This window comes from Cricetulus griseus, chromosome 7 (genome assembly GCF_003668045.3).
Source record: "Cricetulus griseus strain 17A/GY chromosome 7, alternate assembly CriGri-PICRH-1.0, whole genome shotgun sequence".
Classification (NCBI taxonomy): domain Eukaryota; kingdom Metazoa; phylum Chordata; class Mammalia; order Rodentia; family Cricetidae; genus Cricetulus; species Cricetulus griseus.
The window spans coordinates 94,074,752-94,097,850 of record NC_048600.1 but is presented as its reverse complement, the minus strand read 5'-3'; the positions used below and the strand labels follow the sequence as shown (position 1 = coordinate 94,097,850).

Below are 23,099 nucleotides of genomic sequence, written 5' to 3'. Positions count from 1 at the left end.
AGCTTCATTGAATGGTTGTTGTGAGAATTAAGTAAAAGTCCAAGTCCCCTGCCTGTAATAGATATTCGGTAATACTATAACTAATGATACAATAATTATCATTTTAATAAGCTAAGCATGGAGATTATGAAATTAGTTGGTTTGAATCTTGGATTTACCACTTTCTAGTTGTATGACTCTTTCTGTGACTCAGTTTCCTTGTGTGTGAAATGAGAATGAAGTAGTAACTTCCTTGAAGGGTGCCGGATGACTGGGATGAAGGATAAAAGGCCCTTAGAATAGGAGCCATTCAGTGTGTTTTAGTGCTCCTGTTGATTTAGGGCTGGTAATGACAGTGACACTTGGCAAATAGGAGTTAGAAAATGCTTTCAATTTCACCAGTTTAACTATTTTAAATGTCTATGAAACATTTCCAACATTCTGGACTTATATAGATTACACACACAAAGTGTGTAAGTACATAAAATGTAAACCAGGGGCTGGAAAGGTTCTTCGGTGGTTAAGAGCACTTACTGTTCTCCCACAGAACCTGAGTTGTATTTCTAGCATCTATGGGTGTGGTAGTCTGAGTAAGAATGACCCCAATAGGCTCATATATTTGAATGCTTAGGAGGTGGTACTATTTGAAAGGATTAAGAGGTGTGACTTTATTGGGATAGATAGGGCCTTGTTGGAGGAAGTGTGTCATTGTCAGTTGTTCCTGTCTACTTCTGCTCTCTTGGTGACTTGTGAGGCATGATCCTGAGTAAGGAAAAGTGATGGAGGAGGATAAAGGGGAAGAGAGTAAGAATACTTCTTTTAAGGCAGCGGTTCTCAACCTTCTTAATGCTGCAACCCATTAATACAGTTCATCGTGTTGTGGTGACACCCAGCCATAAAATTATTTTATTACCACAATCATAACTATAATCTTGCTACTGTTATGAATCTGATATCTGGTGCAGAGACTCTAGGGGTTTTGACCCACAGGTTGAGAGCCACTGTTTTAGAGGGTGGAAACAAGTGGGTTTGTCATCAGAAAGAAGACAGCCCGTTAGAAATACGAGATTATAAACATGAGAAACCACCTAGTGTTGATGAGTTTTCTCCACAGCACTAGTATTCAGCCATGTGTGTACAAGGGAGATCACACCAAAGAGATGTTTTGGGCTGGAATGAATAAAACTTTATAGAATAATAGCCTGGAAAACTGGAGTTCAATTTTACAATAATCAAAATTTATACTTAAAACTGATCCATTGCTCCTATTGAAATCACACAGATATATAGGCAATATGGCAGGAGTGTTTTCAGGAGTGGAAGTGTGTTCATTCTGAGTCTTGAGTGACCAATTCTTTCATTAGAAAGAGTTATAATCCATCTTTATTACATCTTTATTACACAGAAAATTTTAACAATTTATCCATTACAGTGTTGTCATGTACAGAAAATCAGCAGAAGTTAGATATTAGAGTGAGTGTCATGAGAATGGTAACTATCAAAGGGGCCTGTGCTGGGAGTGTGCTACCTTGAGGTACAATGGAAGCCATAAGAGTGGTTGAGGTAACCAAACAGTAAGCAAACTTGGTTTGAGGCATTCTGTGAATAGGGAACTTTACCTACTTACCCTTTGTCTTCTTTTGGACTTTTTAACTTTCAACTCAGAAGGTATTTATGTGTTCATCTGAGATGTGGAAAAATTCTAAGCGTTAGAATACATTTTCTAATACTCATATAAAAAATAGAAAGATTTTTAAAAAGAACATATGAGGGGCTGAGGAGGTAGACGAGGGATAAAATGTCTGCCATGCAGATGGGAGACCCTGAGTTCAGATCCTTTGCACCCATGCAAAAGTGGGTAAAGTACATATATCTTTTAATCCCAGTGCTGGAGAAGGGTCAAAGATAGATCCCAGGGACTTAATGGCCAGACAGTCTAGATGAAAATAGCAAGCCTCAGGTTCAGTAAGAGACAACTATCTCAAAAAATTAGAGAGGGATAAAAGGTGACACCCAGTGTTGATCTTTGGCACACACACACACACACACACACACACACACACACACACACACACACACACGCTCATATACACTTCTACCCCCACCCCCCTTTATTTATAAATTTCCAACATGGTAATCTTAGTGGCTCAAGATTAAATATCCCAGCTGGGCGATGGTGGCGCATGCCTTTAATCCCAGCACTTGGGAGGCAGAGGCAGGCAGCTCTCTGTGAGTTTGATACCAGCCTGGTCTACAAGAGCTAGTTCCAGGACAGGACAGCCTCCAAAGCCACAGAGAAACCCAGTCTCGAAAAACCAAAAAAAAAAAAGATTAAATATTCCATTCCTACCACTAAACATCCTCAAATAGTGTAAAACATATATAGAGAGACTGGTTAGCTTTTATTGTCAACTTAATACAACCTAGAGTTACCTGGCAAGAAGGAACCTCAGCTGGGGATTTGTCAGATCAGATTGGCCAGTTGCCACATCTATGGGAGATTATTCTTTCATGGTTCTTGCTTCTAGGGTCCTGCCTTGAGTCCTTGCCCTGACTTCTCTCAATGATAGACTGTGACCTGGAATATAAACTGAAATGTATCCTTTCCTCTGCTAAATTGCTTTTGTCCACAGTGTTTATCACAGCAACAGAAAGCACACTATCAATTTTTAAAATAGCAAATGCACAGCCAAGATAGGGAATCAAAGAAAGAGATTCTCAGTGAATCTTAAAGATGTGTCTTACTCCTAAATATGATATGAAGATGCAGAGGCAACCCAGTGTCGCAGATAAAAGCAAAGACAATCTAGTGAGACTTGAGATGCCTTTTAAAAAGCCATCCCATGCTAGGTGTAGAGATGTATATTTGTTATCCCAGCATTGGGAGGCTGAGGCATCAGGATTATCCATGCCTGGCCTATGGAGTAAGTTAGAGACCAACCTGAGCTACATAAAGAGGCCTAAAGAGAGTCAACGAGAATGAATGAATTCCAGCTATGTCAGTGTAGCTACATGGTTAGGAGGTTGGCATAATGACCAATACAATTCTCTACCTGCCGTAAGGAAAGCAAGGCCCATCTAAGATCAGTACAAGAAGAAAGGATAGACTATTGATGAAGCACACTAGTCATATAAACTGAAGAAATGGCCAAATGTTGAAGAGATTTTAGGATAGTTAAATTTTTCAAGAGAACCAAAGCAATAGTCAATGGGTTTTTTAAAATGCTTGTTCTGTGTACCAGGTACATTTTTTTAAGCATTTTATGTGTTTGTTTTAAGTTACTCAAACTGGCAGCCATGGGAAATAGTATCTAACCTCATTCTGTGTGGCTGAGGAGACAAAGGTGCTGCAAACAATATCTTTAGCAAATGGTCCTGGGGAAACTGGATATCCACTTGTAAAAGACTGTCTCCCATCCTATACTAAATCAATTTAAAGTGGATCAAAGAGCCAAATCTTTTACATTAGGCAACATACTACAGGATCTAAGGATTAGGAAATGGCTCACTGGCAAAATGGACTGAGTTTGGTCCCCAGCACCAATGTAAAGCTGCTTGTGGCAGTGTACTGTCTGTACTCCCAATGCTGCCAGTCAGTAGATTAGACAGGAAGGGTCCTGAGAGTTTGTTGGAGAGCTATTATAGATAAACTAGCAAGCTCCAGGTTTACAAACTTCATTTTATTATTTTTTAAAAATGTAGATTTATTTTTACTATTCTTATTCGTGTGTGTGTGTGTGTGTGTGTGTGTGTGTGTGTGTGTGTGTGTGTGTGTGTGTGTGTGTTTCTGTGCATGAATCTGTACAATTAAGTGCTGGTGCCTGAGTAGAGGAGGCCAGAGGCATCAGATCCCCTGGAACTGGAGTTACAGACAGTTGTGAGTAACAATATGGGTGCTAGGTTGAACTCACATTCTCTGGGAAAATGGCACATATTTTTAACTGAGGAGCCATCTCTCCAACCCTTGATAATTTTTTACTTATTGTATATGGATGCTTTGCCCACTGGTATATCTTTGTGCCACTTGCATGCCTGCAACCCATAAAGGGCAGATGAGGGCATTGAATTGCTAAAACTGTAGTTGCAAATGGTTGTGAGCCTTCAATGTGGGTGCTGGAAATTGAACCTGGACCCTCTAGAAAAACAACCAGTGCTCTTAACCACTAAGCCATCTCTCTAGTCTTCAAGAGACCTTAATTTTAAAAGTAAAAATATCATACATAGAAAGCAATAAAGGAAGATACCCAACTTTAACCTCTGACTTCCACATATACACACACTGGTGTGTGCACACACATCAAAAAAGAAAATACTTATGACATAATCATAGACAATGACTTTCTAAACATGAATCTAATAGCCTTGGGACATAATAGCAAAAATTGTCAAATGGTAAGGTATAAAATTAAAAAGGTTATATGAAGCAAAAGAAACAACAGAGAAGAAATAGCCTATAGAGTAAAAGAAAATATTTGCTAACTATTCATCAGACAGATCAACCTCCAGAATATATTTTAAAACCAAGCCATCAAAAAATTTCTAAATTAAATCATACATACATCCCACTCCAGTCTGATAGCTGTCCTCTATGAGCAAGGGGGTTCAAGATCATGCTGGGAAACCCACAGAGACAGTTGACCCAAACTTGTGGGAGCTCACAGACTCTAGACTGACAGCTGGGATCCTTCATGGGACCTAACCAGGCCCTCTGCATGTGGGTGACAGTTTTGTAGCCTGGTCTGTTTGTGGGACCCCTGGCATTGGGAGCAGGATCTATCCCTAGTGTATGAGCTGGCTTTTTGAAGCCCATTACATATGGTGGGATGCCTTGCTCAGCCTTGATTTGGGGGTGGAGGGATTGGTCCTGCCTCAACTGAATATGCCAAGCTTTGTTGACTCCCCATGGGAGGCCTTACCCTTTCTGAGGAGTGGATGGGAGTGGGTTGGGGGGGAGGGGAGACGAGGGTATGAGAGGGAACTATGGTTGGTATGTAAAATGAATAAAAATATATAAAAAAATTAAACAACCTACAAATAGTGATGATGCAGGAAGAAAGGGAGCACTTATACATTGTGGTGGATGTATAAATTAGGGGAATCAGAACCAAGTTTTCTTAAGAAACAAAATACAAGTATCATATGATTCGACTACACAGTTCAGACATGTAGACTGTGAAAAATCATCAATATTCACAGATAAAAAGGGGTTAGGGGGCTGGAGAGATGGCTCAGAGGTTAAGAGCACTGACTGCTCTTCCAGAGTTCCTGAGTTCAATTCCCAGCAACCACATGGTGGCTCACAGCCATCTGTTATGAGATCTGGTGCCCTCTTCTGGTGTGCAGATATACATGGAAGCAGAATGTTGTATACATAATAAATAAAATCTTTTAAAAAGGGGGGGCGGGTTAGGGAGTTAGCCTAGGTGCCCATCAACAGGTGAATACACACAGAACATGTATACATATGCAGTGGGTTAGTATTTGGCAACAAGGAAGAATGAGACCATGTCATTTTCAGGACATTGGATGGAACTGCAGATGATTGTTTTGAATGAAATAACCCAGACTCATAAAGGGAAGTGTTTCCTGTTTTCTCTCATCTGTGGAAAAAGGAGATGAGAAAGAGGCTTAAAGAAGGCAATGGGAGGGTGAACTGATCAAAGTATGCTGGATGCAATATGAAAGTATCTCAGTGAAACCCTTTATTTTATACTATTAATATATATTAATTATAATGTATTCTTATATAATCATACTACTAATGTGTTAATTTAAATGTTTGAAAGTAAGGAAAATGTGATTACTAGGAGGACCACCAATAAATAACTCCATAACCGGAGTGAGAAGAAAATCTCAAATTACTGTAAAATTCGGATTCAGTATCAGAGAAAAATGACTTAATTTAGCTCCGTGTTAGTGCTGCCTAAGGTAGGGGGAAATCCCTGTGGCAGGCAGGATCTTTAGATGCTCTACCTCCTGTCTCCTGTTATTCATGCCCTGTGTGACTCCCTTAAATGTCTGCTGAAGCTCATGACTGCTTTGAACAAAACAGACTATGTAGAAGTGGTGGAGTATCACTTTGAGGTTGTGACATGTGACTTCTGTCTTATACTTGTGAAATAAGCTGTGGTGGAAGGAGTTGCTTTGTGACAGACTCAAATGGCAAGGAGCTGTTTAGATGTACAAATGCAATTCGTTCTCATGTGTTGACCTAACACTACTTAATTTCTCCTAGTTTAAGGGTTTTATCCATAGATCCATTTGATTTCCTTTGAAGAGAGTCATATTACTCATAAGCATTGTCAGTTGTGCTCTTCCTCACTGTGCTAATTAGACCTCCAGAGCAGCGTTGAGAACCCATCCTGGAAGCATCTTGTGTTTATAAAGAGAAGAATGCTTCCAAGGTCACCCACTTGCAGATGATAATTGCTATTAAGTTTTTGGTGAGTAGCCTTCCAAAGATTAAGGCAGTCCTTTCATTCCCAGTTTAGTATTATTATCATAAAGGAATGTTTTAGTGAAGAGTCTCTTCTTCATCTCATCAAACTAAAGAAATTCACTTCTCCTTAGAGATGGCTAAAGTTTTGATGAGTTTTCCTGTTAAGATGATGATAGCTTTTCCCTCCTTTGATATGTGCCCTGTTCTTTGTCCATCCAGGTACAAGATGATCTCTGAATTCACCTGGCCTAACCATGACCTTCCTTCAGACAAAGAGGCTGTCAAAAAACTCATAGAACAATGTGGTTTTCAGGATGATGTAGCTTATGGGAAGACCAAAATTTTCATTCGAACACCCCGTACATTGTTCACCTTGGAAGAACTCCGTGCCCGGATGCTTGTGAGGATTGTCCTCTTCCTACAAAAGGTAACTTCATGCTTTACATGTAAGAAAGTCTTTGCATGTTCAAAGCTTTGTTAATTTTTTTTTATTCAAGAAATGTATGTGGGCCTGGAGAGATGCCTCAGCAGTTAAGAGTACTGACTGCTCTTCCAGAGGTCCTGAGTTCAATTCCCAACAACCACATGGTGACTCACAGCCATCTGTAATGAGATCTGGTGTCCTCTTCTGGCATGCAGGCATACATGCAAGCAGAGCACTATATACATAATAAATAAGTAAATCTTAAGAAAGAGAGAGGGAGAGAGGAAAAGAAAGGAAAGAATGAAAGAATGAGAGAAAGAGAAACAAAGAAAGAAACAGAGAGAGAGAGAGAGAGAGAGAGAGAGAGAGAGAGAGAGAAGAAAAGAAAAGAAAAGAAAAGAAAAGAAGGAAAGCTGTGTGGATGGTATAGTTTGTGGGTCTTCGCACACCTTCACATTTTACTCCCTTCACAAATGCAGAATGTATTTGGCCATGCAACTTCAAAACTCAAAAGATATTTTGTCTTCTGGTGTTTAAAGTTAGGCATCTAACTGGTCTACTTTTGCAATTAGACATTTTTTTTTCTCTCAGCTTAACTGTTTAAAGGACTTTTTAAGAATCTTGTATTTTACCCCTAGCAGTGGGCAGAAACCTTGGTGGTGGTGTTCTTAGGGGCAGAGCAGATGGCCGTGCTTTGTTCATCCTCACTTGATGCCTAGCTTGGTGGCCAAAGTTGTTTCGTGCCTAGGGCACATAAAAAATCTTACCTTTCAAAAATTGTACTAATATGTTTGTGGCCATCCCGTAAGTAATCTGTACACCACCACTACCTCAGCCATGGATGCTAACTCCACACCTCATTGACTTGTAGCTCTCATCATTGATGTGTTCAGGGCTGCCTTCTCATTGAATGCATGTATTCATTCTTTTGATCGCCATGCCTTTTCATTATAGCTTCCACTTTAAAATAAAGTTATATGTGTGAACAAGGCATGATGGCTCACACTTGTAATCCTAGCACTCAGGAAACTGAGGCAAGGGGATCACAAGTTTGAAACCAACCTAGACTACATAGTGAGTTTTAGATCAGCCTGAGCCACAGAAAAAGTCCTTGTCTCAAAAATAAAAAGAAAGTGTATGTGTTATGTATATATACATATATATATGTATATGTAGTGTGTATATTTTTAATTGCATACATCTGTGAAGAAGTTCAGGGTCACAAAATATCTCTTTATAAAACTGATATAATACTGTCAGGTTCCTATTCAGAGAAACTACCAATTAGTACAACTATTACCTGTTGGTTATCTATGTGAGTGTGACTGTGTGCCCGTATCCCCACCAGTATGATATTGCTCCCTACATTTTATCAGACTATTGGGTGCAATGACATTTCATTGTTGTTTTATCTTCCATTTACCTGATTACTGTTGAACTTGAGCATTTTAATGATTGATTGATTGATTGGGGGGTCCCTGTAAATTGCCTATTCATATATTTTATAATATTTTTATTCTTTGAGAATTTCATACAGTGCATTTTCAGTATACAGACACACACATCATCATCGTCATCATCGTCATTTCTCCTTACCACCCTTTCTACCCCCTCACAACCCTTGCCTTTGAACTTTGAGATTACTTCTTTTTTTCCTCTCTCTCTCTTTCCCTATTGATTCCAGTTTGTATTGCCTAGGGTGGCTCTCACAGTCTTTCGGCCACCTCTTCTACAAAGGTCCCTGAGCATTGGAGGGAATGGTGTGATATGCATGTCTGATTTAGGGCTAAGCATTCCACAGTTTATTGTTTTCTGTATGTTAACCAGTTAAAGGTCTCTGTGTTAATGTCGATCTACTGCAAGGATGAAGGAGGGTTGAGAGATACTCTCTTTATGAGTATAAAAATAAGTCATTTTAGGAACCAACTTAATAAAAATAGTATTGGGTTTTCCCCTAAGGCCTGTGGCCTTGCTATCCACAGGTTCTTGGTCCCTTTAATAGTGCCAGATATGGATTCCATCTTATAGAGAAGGTCTTTGATCCATAAGAAAATTGTTGACAACTCCCATAACATTCATAACTATTGCACTAGTGGGTCTGTCTTGTCAGGCCAAGAATTATTATAGCTTGAAGGGTTCCCAGCTTGGTGAGATTGGTGCTTACTCTTCTCTCTAGCATCATGTAAGCACCTTCCAGCACTATGAACACTAGCCAGGAGAGATGAAGCTTCCAAGTTAGTACCAGCTGATGCTTCCTTGTTTTGTCACTCAAGTTTCTAGTGTCTTCAGCAATAGTGTCTTATGGTTTAAGTTCTGGGAGATAGCTAGGAGTACTGGCAATAGCTTATAACGTTTGGGGTCTATGTGACCCCAATGGCAAACTCAGAGTTAACCTATTCCTGGTGCTGAGGTTTTTTTATTTGCTAGCATAAGGTATCTATTTGGAGCATTATCCCCCTATTGTGGAGTAATTCCAATACACCTCTTTATATATGTATAATTATACATTTTATGAAGCATCTATTGTTGTCTTTTGTCCATTTTTTTCAAGTTGGTGTCTTCTTGATAATAAGAATTCCTTGAATATTCTTAACATTACCTTATATCTACCTTAGACATTACAAATATATCCTCCTACTTTATAGACATTCAAATGAAATGTATCCATAATGTGCTTTATTGAACAAAACCAATTTTGATACAATTAGATTCTTCAGTTTTGTTTTATATTGTGGGGCTTTGAAGTTCATTTGAGAAAAATTCCCTTGTTTCTACGTAACAAAAATATTACATTTTCTCTCAACAGTTAGTTGTATTTCTCTTACATTTAGGCCTTTAAATCTCTTGGAATCTATTAAGTGGTTTAATATAGGAATCAATTTGGTTTTCTTTCATATGGCTAATCAGTCTTCTTGTTATCAAGTAAGCCCACCATATGGACACTCTGAAAGCCAAAAAGAAAGTATCGCTGGCCAGTGGCCATATGAAGAACTTGCCCAAATTATGGCATCCATTGTGCTAAGGTCTGGGGCCCTATTATATTCTCACACCACCCCCTGCATAGTCTATTCCTTTCCTTTGATTTTTGGAGTTACTTTTATTTCATGTTGAGTATAGTGTTTTCCCTGGTGCTCTGTTCTGTTCCAGCTTTTCTGTTTGTCTGTCTTTACAGTAATGCCACATAGATTTTACTTACGTATGTATTAGTACTCAGCTTCTTAAGTTGTGGATTATAACCCATACATGATTATGTAACTGAGTGTAGGGGGTACAAAAACTCTGGTAACAGTAAAAAGTTTCTGAGCATGAAGTGACCAAAAATTAATTCAGAATTAAATATATAGTGAACCTGAGGTGTTTGAGGCAGGGCTCGCCCATGTTGCATTGTGAACTTTACTGCAACCTTGATTCTGAACACATGACACACCCACATTGCACTGTACAAGCCATTGCACCATCAACCAATGCCGCCTGAAACACCTCAGCTCAGATTTGAAATCACTGTATGCCATAAATTTCAGTGTTAAAGTGCATGCAAGTTTGCTGCTCTTACAGAAACACGGTTGAATTACAGAAAACAAAGACAGTATTTTTCATACTTTTACTCTTCAGCATGTATCAAATTAGTAAATCCTTGAATTGTATTATATTAGAATGTTTGTTATTTTTTTTCATTTGCACATACTACCAAAAATAAAAAAAATTATTTAATGGAATGGTTAAATCTTGTAATACACCAAGAACTATATTATAGCTCTCAATTTTCATTGTTTATCTCAAATCAGTGGTTGAAATTTCTCCTGAATAATTTACATTTCAAGTGGAAATACAGCTTTTACTTAATGGATTTAAGTTATACTAGAAACCAGTTTTATATACAGAAAATTCATAAATATAGAATTTTATTCCCATTTTGTCCTTCAGATATGCAAAAAATGGACTAAAAACTTCATCTAGGTCTTTGTGATAAACATGTAAATACATATTTACAGTGGAGATGCTTTCTGATAGAAAGTAAATGCACAGAAGAAATTTTGGTCTTCATCAGAATCCATCGTTATATGTCCATTTCTGAAGATGATATGAAACAATTACATCAAGTTCATTTATATTTAAGATTCCTATACACATAATTCAAACAGAGTAACAAATAGTTTTCTTATATAATTAATGCTTCATTCTGCATTTCAAAAAATATGAAACACTTCATGAATTTGCATGTCATCCTTGCGCAAGGGCCATGATAATCTTCTCTGTATCATTCCAGTTTTAGTATGTGTACTGCCGAAGCGAGCACTAGAATGTTTGTTCTTAAAAATTGCTGTTTGAATGGATGACTTGAGTTTCCTTTAAAAAAAGGGGGGGTGGCACAGGCCTTTAATCCCAGCACTCTGGAGGCAGAGGCAGGGGGATCTCTTAAGCTCCAAAACAGCCAGGACTACACAGAATAACCCTGTCTCAAAAAAACAAGAACAACAATAACAAAAATTGATAAATGAACTTTGGCTCCTGTGACCATTTCATTAGGGTTGCTTTAAAATAAATTTCTCTATGGTTTATTATTATTAAATGTTTGATTTGTAAACCTATTTTACATATATACCTAAGAATTACCTAAAACTTTCTCGGTGAATAGGGATCACAGGAAATGTTGAAGAAACCCTGTGTGGGTGTACAATGGGATCGGACCACATATAGACCTTTATCCCACAATATCAATTTTAATGTGTGTAATGGGGTCATTAAGCATAACAGTAATTTTTATTAGGATTACATTGAATTTACAGAATCATTTAAAAGGATTAATAATTGTGCAGTATTAAGTCTTCTTATTATAAGTACTAAATAGGTTTATTTAAATCATCTTCATTGGCCTTTAGACCAAAAGAGGACTTAGGATTCATGATTAATTCATAGATAATTTACTATTTTTGTTGCTAGTATGGGTTTATTATATTTTCTACATAATAATGTTGATGAAGCGAATAATATTGGCTACGTTGGTTTTTCTGCATCCAGAGTGAAATGTTTCTTAACTCATATTTGTTGACTAGTTTTCCTAGGTAAATGATTGCATCATATGCAGACATAAAAATTATCTCTTCCCTTACAGTTGCCAAGGTGTTTCTAATGTTGGTCTCCATTCACTTTGCCTGGAAGGCAAAATAACTTTTAAACTAGACTACAAATTTTTGTTTAACCCTCAAACAATTTCCTTGTACCAATTGCATTTTGAATATTGCCTTTGTCCACTTATATTTTCTTTCTTATGAATTATTGTGACATTGGATCTTTATTTTTCCAAAACACTATTTTCATGCACCTGCCACAGATCTTCAAGTTGTTTCCCTTGATCCTCGGTGCTCATCTTGGACTGATTGGTGGGTTGGTTTGTTGATTAGTGTCTTTGAGGTAGGATCTGACTATGTAGCTCAAGCTTGAATTCATGGTCATCCTGCTTCAGTCTTCTGAGTGTTGGGGGAAAGTTATGCCCAGTTATTTCTTATGATTTTGTTGTTAATTTTTTGTTGTCTTCTTTTAGATCCAAAACTGTTTTAACTCAGTCTTTTGAAACAGGTGAACTGGCTTTGAAGTTAGTCTGTTCAGGTTCACTTTCTTAGGAAGCCATCTGGAAGGGGCATTTTGTGAACATAGCTCAGCAATTTTGTTGAGGCTTTGTGTTTTGTTTTTTGTGTCTGTGTTTTGCTTGAGATGGAGGTTTAAAATGTAGGCCATGCTAACTTGATACTCAGTTTCGCAGAATATTGGATTATAGAAATGTGTCACTGTGGCAGCTAGCTTTTTCTTGTTCTTTATGATGATTTGTTTTTATTTTGTATCTGTTGTAGAACCAGTTTTGTTAAGTTTTTCCCTAGAAAATCATCCAGGTTCTACAGTCATTCCCTCTTACACTCACTTTGTTTTTCTTTGTCAGCTATAGTGATGTATTTTATTATGTTTCCCCGTAATAAAACGTGTCTCCATTTTACCTATTCTGTAATTTTCCTACTTTTAATTTACTAATTGTATGTTTTATCTTGTCAAATCTTTTTTAATATGAAGAGCAGAAGTGAGATTATTTTCCCCCATTTCTTTCACATGTGTTAATGATGGACTATGGAATTTGTTTTGGGATTTGCTTTTTCTGTATATATGACTAGCTACTGTCACATTTAATATTTTGTGTGTGTGTGTGTGTGTGTGTGTGTGTGTGTGTGTGTGATTTCTTTTGTCCCCAGTAGTTTTTTGTTTGTTTGTTTTCCATAATTATTTCAGCATGGGAACATATAGCTGTAATCTCAATACTTGAAAGACAAAGGCAGGAGAATCACACGTTTAAGGCAAGCCTGGGCTACATGATGTGTTTCCGGCAAAAATTCAAGAGTTAGGGATGTAGCTTAGTGCTTACCTAGTCTGTACAAGGCTCTAGATTTAACCTCCAACATACACACAAAAAAAATTAGGGACCAATGAAATGGCTTATGATATTGAGCTTGACTACCTGAGTTCAAACCAGGGGTCTACATGATAGAAGAGAAACACCTCCAATGCTTTTTTGTCTCTTTGAGGGGCCCACCACCCAGCTCCCAAAGAAATCACACACAGAAGCTTATTCTTAGTTATGAGTGTCTGACCTTAGCTTGGCTTGTTTCTAGCCAGCTTTTCTTTATCTTAAATTATCCCATCTGCCTTTTGCCTCTGGGCTTTTCCTGTTCTCTTACTTCTGTAAATCTTACTCTTACTTCGTGGACTGCTGTGTTGCTAGACGATTGGTGGCTGGCCCGACGTCCTCCTCCTCCTTGTTCTCTTGCTCTCACTCCCTACCTCCTCTTTTCTCCTTCTGTTTATACTTTGTCTGTCAGCCCTTCCTATCCTTGCTCCTAACTCACTATTGGCTGTTCAGATCTTTATTAGACCATCAGGTATTTCAGACAGGCAAAAAACCACAGCTTCACTGAATTAAACAAATACAGCAAAAACAAAAAACACACACCTTAAAATAACATTCAACCACATGGGTTATTTATCATCTGACCTCTGATCACATGCCATGTTATATGCATACACACACACATACATACAAACACAACAAAATGAGTAAAAAAAAAAATTAGTCATTTTTTTATTTTTAAAATCAATTCCAGGCAATGCATGTTTCAGATATATGTTACTTCACTTTCTAATTTTGTGATTTTTACTTCTATTGCTCAAGATCACATTAAGGATTTAATGGCATTTATCATACCATATTAAGTTAATAATTATTGTCATCATCTGATACTTGGTCTGCTCACCATCTCCAGTTGGCTGAAGCTTGTGTCTTTACAGATGGTCAGGGACAGCCTAAGCTTGCTCAGAGTGCATGCACTACCGTACATCAAAGCACAGTCCACATACTGTGTGCCACAGTTCCTGGAAGCCTGTCATATACCCTGCTGTTAGTTTAGAATTTTGTTAAAGAATATTTTTAAAACTTGATATAATGTACTAATTATAAGTGTTTTTATAGGATAGCTTTTCATCTTTTTAAAATCATGTTGCAAAGGTGGCCCTTGTATCACAAGGACTGCCCTTGTTGGTTTGTCTTAGTTAACACTTTAACTTTCTGTATGTACTTGCATTTGTTCGTTAAATTTGTGTTGTGTTTTGCATTCTTCTTGTTAGGTTATAATAAAGCCCCCATCACAAGAACACTCTTGTGAAGAATTAAGGGTGGCTCATTAACACATAAGCTTACAATGAAGATTGTGACTTCAAAAACTAGGAATAACATCATTGTTAATTATAAGTGGCCTCCAAGGTTTGTATATGGAATTGAATAAACTAACCACAAGACAGACTAGATAGAATCATTTTCCAACCAGGATTTTGTTGGTTCTGCAGTCTATTTGTGCCCTCCTCACAGGTATTATTGACTGTGAAGCTTTGTCAAGTGAGGGAGGAAGCCATGTGGACTTCACAGACTTCTAAACAAAGCCCTCTCCCTGCTATGTGAAACCAACCACATGCTTTGTTATTTCTCAGACTAAAGGGAAGATCATTATTTCTCAAAAAAAATTAATTTTATCCTTAAAAAACAAACCAAAAAGTTCCCTAAAATGGTACCTGACTGATGGATGCTCTTCCGGTTACTTTATATACTGCCTACATATTTTGAGAACCTTTCAAACAAGTCCTTTTGGTAACTAAGGGAACTAAAACCACGGAGTGATTAAGTAACTAGATGGAGTCACATAGATGATGAATGCTGCAACTGGAACCTGCCTCCCACACACACACTGCACTTGCCCAATATTGTATGGTTCAGGATTCCCTGCTGTGAGGAAAAACAGGTGTGACTCACACACTTAGAGGAACGTTTGTAAAACCAACCACAAAGGTGATGTTGAGGAAGCCAATAGTTAGCAGAGTTCCTTTGTTAGATAACATTAGTAGACACCCAGCAGTGTCTGAATCATTCACTGTAAAACATGTAGACTGAGGTAATATAAGTGGGGAAAAGTGCTGATGTGGGGAGCATGAGTCAGCTCTTGACAAGATCACTGAAATGTGGTCAGTAGTGCTGTATTCTGATGTGTTCTCCAGAAGAGATTTGTGAGCCATGAGTGGGAAGAGGGGGTACATTGCTGTGTAGCCCTGTTGCTGGTCTACTCTGCTGTGTTCACAAAGTACATACTCACAAATATGTGCTTGATGACCTTGCCCAAGTGTTGAAAGAAATACAGTGTACCTTAGACTGAACAGTGGCTTCTAACTATACCTGTGTAGTATTTTCTAATGAGTAATAAACATGGATTTACTATTTCTGAATGGCGATGTGAAAATGAGCAAGATCAGGTTCTACCCACAAGAAGCTCAACACAAAAGAAATGTGTTAACACTCAGACTGGTAGGATGGAGGAACTGTGATACTCTGGAGTAGGTTGTGACAGCCAGGGGGGGCTCAGGGAAAGATCCTACCTAGCTAGGCTCAGGAAAAAAAAAGGCTGGGGGGATGCCAAAAACTTAGCTTTTCTAGGTCTATATTTTACTTGAAAATTTATTTCTACTAATATAGTAGAAAAGGGACCCTTGGTGTTGCAAGAAAGCTCTTGTCCTTCATTCATATATCCAGATGGGTACTAACTAGCACAGCAGCCAGGAGGATATAGCCTTACCCTCAGTCTTACAGCCAGCATTCGAGTATTTACTAACAAGGTATATAGAGCTGGCTCATGACTTTCTTCTCAAAGTACCTGGACCAGCAAACTCCCAATCTGCCAAGGTTGCTTATTAATAACTGCTAGTGGGGTCTGGCAGCCTGATTTAGTTACACACTTGGTGGAGGTTTAAGGGAGTTTATTTTGTTTTTTTGTCACGGCCTAAAACATTTGTTTCTTATATTCTCCTATGCATAGTTTTCCAATGCTTACAACTTCAGGGCTGGCTTGTCCACACCTGTGCTAACAGGGTTGGCTCTGTTGTGCTGCCCTAGTGAGATTCAGGGCCTGTTCTCTCAGAGTGTTGCAACTGGTGGAGGTCACGAACTGTTCTCTTGCTCTTGTGACCACAGGGTCAGCTCTACCACCTGTCCCACACATTGATGGGGAGCAGTTCTCCCCCACCCGTGCTTCCCCAAGACAGATGAGTAATGGGGACAGGTCTCCCATGCTCACAATTTCAGGGCTGGCTCACCCACACCTGCACACACAGGGTTGGCTCTATTGTGCCAACCTGGTGAGGTGCTAGGCCTGCGCTCCCAAGTGTTGTAAGTTGTGGGGAGCAGGGACAGCTCTCCCACTCTTGTTACCTCAGGGTCAACTTTCCCACCTACCTTAGGTGTTGATGGATAGGGGTGGAGGGAGGGCATCTCTCCCCAGCCCATGCCTCCACGTGGGAGATGAGGGGTGGGGCTAGGTCTCCCACAGTCATATTCTCAGGGTTGGCTCACCTATGCTCTCATCAACAGAGTCCTCTCTGCTGTGCTGCCCAGACAAAGTGCAGGGCAAGCTTTCCCATGTGTTGCTGTTGGTCAAGGGTTCGGCTCCCTCACCATCTCAGCTCTCTCCCTTCCTCTGTCGTCTTTTCAGATATGCCTCTGTCCATAGGACCTGACCATTCTGTCTGTCTCTCTCTTCCATGAACCACCATACCTCAGCTCACACTAATAGTGTCCATCTGGCTGGTATATCAAGGTACTAGGTGGGCCTGTGTTTTCTTCTTGAGGCCCAGAGTGAAGAGGCCCAGATCTTCGTGTAGGTCTCCTTGTCCCACTCGGGTCACCCTGGTGGTGTACTGAGCCATGCCTCCTTATCACAAAAAGATCATTATAGTGCCCACCTGCCCATGGTGCATTTGGCTGCATGATGCAGGGGGGGTTTCTCTGGAGTCCGGTTGGGGTCCCAGGGGTTAGAATCCTCCCCCAGACTGTGGTGAGGTACACACATTTTTAAGTACATCAAAGATTACTCAATTGCTTTCCTTTGTTGTTTTCTGCTGCATATGTCAGGCTTGGGGGGGGGGGGCAGAGCCCATGAGCTTCTGGGGATGCTTCTGTCTTCACCTCCCATTGCTTTCTTGCAAGCTTATCTGTAGCTGTTCCATGTTTATGTATGGGTGGAGCTGTCAGCTAGTGTCCTGCCATATTCCATGGAAATAGTAGAGAAAAGTGGTGTGGTCAGTTTTGGAGTTTTAAATAGATCTGTATCAAAGGAGAAGCAGAGCAGTCGATCAAAAGCCTGATGCTATACTCTGGAGAAAACTAATGAGAGCCTCAGTCACATTAGTGGTAGCTGACTGAGATAAGAGGAAATTCCCAAACCATGAGAGTTGTTTGGATGGGAAGTTTATATGAGGCAGAAATGAGGGGTTCCTATTCTCCCAAGTTAGGGTCCGAGATAGCTAATGTCATGAATGACTAAGATAGAGCAGGTGTAGTCACTGGCATATATTTTCAGGATATTAGAAGTGTAGGTGTGATGTGTTTTAGGTATGTGTGAGACATGCAACTGGGAATGGCCAGCAAGCAGGTGGGAGTGGAAGGGAAGAAAGGAAGTAGCAATTTTTAAATATGAAGTGACCAGTGTGTTGAAAATAGACTGGGATAAGCACAGGATACAGGGGAACAAAATCCAAGGAACAGAGTCCTCCAGGAAGAAAGTGTATTGGGCAATTTTTAATAATCCTTGGAAGCAAAAACAGTCTGGAAAAGGATTGTTCTTAATAAAGAAACCAAGGTGTGTGTATCTTGTAACATCTAGGAGACTTCAGCTACTGAATTTGAAACCTTATCCTGCATATTACTGAACGATGCTATTATAATATTATTATGTACAAGTCATTGATCTTACTATTCTGAAGGAAATTTATGATATTTATGATAAAAGCCAGTAACTGATCCATTTAAAATATGTCTCTGCATCTGCACCTTGACAAATGACAGCCTTTTAGAAAAATAAAAACTCTTTAGCAAAAATTTAACACTGAAACCACAAGGCATTCTTCCCCTGCCGCCCTCAGCACCCTCCTTTTCCTACCCAATTAGTGAATAAAACGACAAAAGCATATTTGGAAAATAATGATGACTTGTCAAAATCAATTTGTCTCTTATCTTCTCATAGATATGGCAAGTGCCATCTATTGCCCTTCCCCAGCCCACTCCCCCCACTACGAGTTAAGTGTCCTCTGCCTTCCTTCCCCACCCATTCCCCCACATTGGATGCAGATGATTTGCTCTCCAGAAAGAGCAGCAAATCCGTTGCCTGGGTGATAGCTCATTACTACGGCAACCAATTTGGTGCATCAATATGAATCCCAATTTTAAAATGTAATTATGCCAAGATGTGTACATATGCTTCAAATTTACTTAAAAGAAATCTGTTCCCCATTGAAAAGAAAATGTTTCCTGTGTTAGATGAAAGAGCGGGGTGGGGGGGAACCTTCATTTTCTTCTCTGTTAGGCTAAACACACCTTTCAATTGAGTCTCCACTCTGTCAGGAAAACAGCTTGCTTTGGGTTTTTCCCTCACCACTTTTGTTTTAACTTGAGATGTTCCCTTTCTCAGACACTTCTCTCTTGAGACCTGTCACTCATAGCACAACAGATGTTGTCTCCATGACAACACTGTCTGGCCCTATAGGTGGTATCAGGGAAATGGGGGAGGGGGTGGAAACAGGCTACATTTTCATTGCTCTTTTCTTTTTTAATTGCTACAAGCTTGAAAGATTGACTCTTTATAAAGCATTCATTAGTAAAAGGAAAGGGATTTAGTGAATAGATGTTTACACTAAATCACAATATTCGTGCTACCCCATACTCAGAGGAGCAAGCTCATGAATAAGAAACATACAATCACAAGTGTAGCTGGAGATGTGCACAGACACACCAAACAAAAGCCATCTAGTTGCTGCTGAGCAATTCATTTTTGCTCTTTTCCTAACAGAAATGATTGTTTAAAGATACAAAGGGCATATTTGGGTGCCAAGAGTACTTATTTTAGTTACCTGTCTTATTAAACATGCCTACTAAATCATGTAATCCTTGCAACTCATTAAGCTCGAAACCCTTTATTGAAACTGCCAGGAAGCACTGGGCTTTATATTCAGCTCCAGAAGCCATCTTTAGTTTGGGCTTTCTAACATACTTGTTTCCCTCTCCTGCCTACCCCTCTGCCTCACGGCTTGGCTAGCCTTCTCTGATTCTTGTGAAGATCCAAATATTTTACTATAAGGGCTATTCACTTTGTGGAAAATAACTGCCCTATGAAGTAAAGAATTTTTAGTTTGGGGGGTTGTTTATTTGTTTTGTTGTTGTTTTGGTGGGAGGCTCTGAGAGGTGTGCTGGGGATAGACCCCCGATCTTGACATTTGCTTTGCATCAAACCATATCCCTAGTGCAGTTTAAAAGTAATCTCTAGCAAGCATACTTAATTTTTCACATATTTCATTAACCTAAGGAAATTTAACTGTTTAACAAAGTGAGTCTATAAAAAGATATATGTAGTTTAAGTGTGAGCACTGCAGTGCTGACATGCTTTTTCTTTTCTCTTGCTTAGCAATATATGAAACTACTGTCAAGTGACATATGTGAGTCAGAAACTTCCAGTGTAGCTAAACTGATGAGCTCCATGTTCGGTTACATTCTCAAAAAAGGGGGGCAGAAAGCAATAGGTAAAGACACCCAGTGTCAACAATTAGCCTTCACAGCTATGCTTGCCCACTTACAGGCATGTTCGTATACAGACATGTACACGTGCATATATCATATACATGTTAAGAGGTGAGAACTTTCCAAGGGGTAATTTAGCAGTATGTTTAAAAAATCTAAAAATGTGTTTACCTCTATTCTAGCTGCTATACTTCTAGTAGTTAATATTAAAGAAATTAAGAACATCAAAAAGTTCATGATCAGTGGTAGATAAAAATAAATACTATACAATAAGATGCTAAGTTTAATTTCTTCTTAGCTATGCCGTTCATTCTGGAACTATCTATTCATCATAAATGCAGTAGAACTGATGACTCATTGGGGGCAGGGCTTTATTCATAAATAAAGAAAATTTAGGACTATTTTTATTCAGTAGTTTTGTTGGAATGTCTTAATGTTGCCAAACATCATGGTCTATCCAAATTTAGTACAGCAATGAGTCTTTTTTTTTTTTTAGGAGAATCTAATTATTTCAGATATGGTGGTGCACTCCCTTAATCCCAGCACTTAGGGGGCAGAAGCAGGTGGATCTCTGTAAATTTGGGGCCAGCCTGGTCTATATAGTAAGTTCCAGGCCAACCAGGGCTATATGGTGACACCTTGTCTCAAAAAATAAGGGAGGAAGGGAGGAAGGGAAGAAGGAAGGGAGGGAGGAAGGGAGGAAGGGAGGGAGGGAGGGAATCTAATTGTAAAATGATATTTACTTAGGATATTTTATTTTAAATTAGGATATTGAATATAGAGTTGTAAACTCAGATGTTAACTAAAAATAGCTATCTTAAATGGTTTTATTTTGTATTTGTGTGGCTAGGAAATGAACCATTTGCAGAAAATAAGTTGATGATGGATATTCTTGGAGAACTAAGATATAATCCAGCATCATTTAAATTTGCTTTTACAGGCTATGTACTTTGTGAGTTAATTGAGCTTCAAATTAATAGGTTATAAATAGAAACAACATATAATCTCATTATTTCAGCCTAAACTTATAATTAATGGTTTTTATTAAAATTAATACATTCTTTATTTTTTATTAAAGATAATATCAGCCCAGTCATTGTCCAACTCTATTATGCACAGTTTTAAAACTCAAAGTCATGTTTCGTGTACCATGTATGAGTATTCTCATATGAAAACCAGCGACATTAACATGCCCCAGCCTGAATGAGCTTCCTTTCTTAACCTTACAACACCATAGTCTGAGTCAGTGATACTGTTCATCTATTCATAAACCCTGCAGTCTCCTACAAAATTAAAAGGCAGACTCTTCGGCATCTCATTCAACCAACTACATCTCCTCTCATGTCATTGTTTCACCGAACCTGCTGACGTGTCTGTATCTCACCACCATGTTTTTACATGTGCTGCCTGCTGGTTCTCAGTGTTCTTCAAATGATAGTGTCTTCTACTGTAGTCCTCCCAATGAAACCATCTAAATAGCCATCTTTACTTCTCTCCACTGCTTGTCATTTGGGGGCTAAGATAGTGGATTCAGTGGGAGGCAGAGCCCATGAGCCTGATGTTGGTTACAGGATTTAGATTCATGGCCTCTAGGTCATCCTTACTTTTATCTGTAAATTTATAGAGTTGATGAGGCACATTTGTCATAAGTGTGAGACCATGTGGGAAATATGTTACCTATGCATTATGAGTTATAACTAGGACTGATTCAAGGTCATTTCTTTAAAGGTGATGCTTTCTTTTTTGTTTGTTTTGTTGCTGTTATTATTTGTTTTTTCAAGACAGGGTTTCTCTGTAGCTTTGGAGCCTGTCCTGGAACTCAATCTGTAGACCAGGCTGGCCTCGAACTCACAGAGATCCACCTGTTTCTGCCTCCCTAGTGCTGGGATTAAAGACATGCGCCATCACCGCCCAACTAAAACTAGTATTTTCTTTCTTGAATGAGCAAAAAGTGCAATCTTAGGGATTGTATGACCCCTGAGAGTGTGCTACAGGTGTGAATTTCCCTAAAGTATACCATGAGATGTCAGGGCAGAGAATCTGTCAGCATGTGATTTATAAGAACTTAGCTCAAAAAACTAAATGTTTGTTATGTTTTATAATTTCTGTACCCTTTACCCAGTTTCTAAAGCTTAAACCGTCTACTAACTTTGCATATCTAACTCATCTCTTCAACTAGATTAGCAGTAGTTGAATGAATAGCATCCTGATACGTGAGTGATTGGGTTCCACACAAGGCCACCAGCATAGTGCCTGGTGCAATCTGTTTCTTACTAGTTAACTGTCTTATATATCAAAGCACAGATACTAGGGAGTACTTGAGAGCTATTTGTGTACATTCAAGACCCCTTAACAGTATCAAGAAATGGAGTAATTAGTATGTGTGAGAATCATCCTCAACTGAGAAAAAGTCTCAAAGTTCTAATTCTTCCTGAGTTGAAGAATCCTTAACTTCTTGCTGATTTCTAGTCTTCCCTGTGGTTCTACCTAGCCACAGATAGTTCTTCACTTTAGTTTACCATAAGGCATTGGGTTCCAGTCTCAGCTCCACAGGACAACATGTTTAGATCATGTGTGGCTCAGTTTTCTCATCTGTAAAAGGGAAATGAAGCTGTACTTTGGAGTGTAGTTACAAGTATTAAATGAGCTTAAAAAAAATATGTGACATCGTTTGAGTACTCTGTAATCACTCTGTTATTGTTAATACTAATATTGCTGATTTGAATTTGCATCAAATTATTGCCACCACTGTGCTATATAGCCACATTATTAGTGCCTAGGACTACTGGAAACGATTGTTACAAACATGGTGGCTTAAAACAACAGATACGTATTGTTTCACAGTTCTATAGGAAAGTTTTAATTCAGTATCCTGAACCAAAACAAGCTGCTAGCAAGATAGCCTTCTCTCCAGGGGTGATGAAAGTAATAAATCCCCTACTTCTTCCAGCTTCTGATAGACACATCCATTCTGTGGCTTGTGGATACATCTCTCCAACCCCTATCCTTGCCATCTGCCTTCATGGGAACAGCTGTCTATTCCCGCATCTCCAATTCTCCCACTGCCACATCCTTGTGAATTACATGATCTCATTTAGGGTCCAACCAGA

General features: G+C 38.9%; 1 protein-coding gene and 1 non-coding gene across 5 annotated transcripts in view; one reads left to right on the top strand and one right to left on the bottom strand.

The window, feature by feature from the left end:
- Myo1d (myosin ID) overlaps positions 1-23,099 on the top strand; it is a 303,156-nt gene that overhangs the window by 129,227 nt on the left and 150,830 nt on the right. For all 4 annotated transcript variants that reach the window (XM_027426506.2, XM_035447486.1, XM_027426507.2 and 1 more), the window contains exon 16: positions 6,638-6,845. In XM_027426506.2, coding sequence (XP_027282307.1) covers positions 6,638-6,845 — 208 coding nt within the window. The remainder of the gene's footprint in view (positions 1-6,637; positions 6,846-23,099) is intronic.
- Positions 11,033-11,139, bottom strand: LOC113836861. The gene has a single exon (XR_003487379.1). It is a non-coding gene; the product is annotated as a U6 spliceosomal RNA (small nuclear RNA).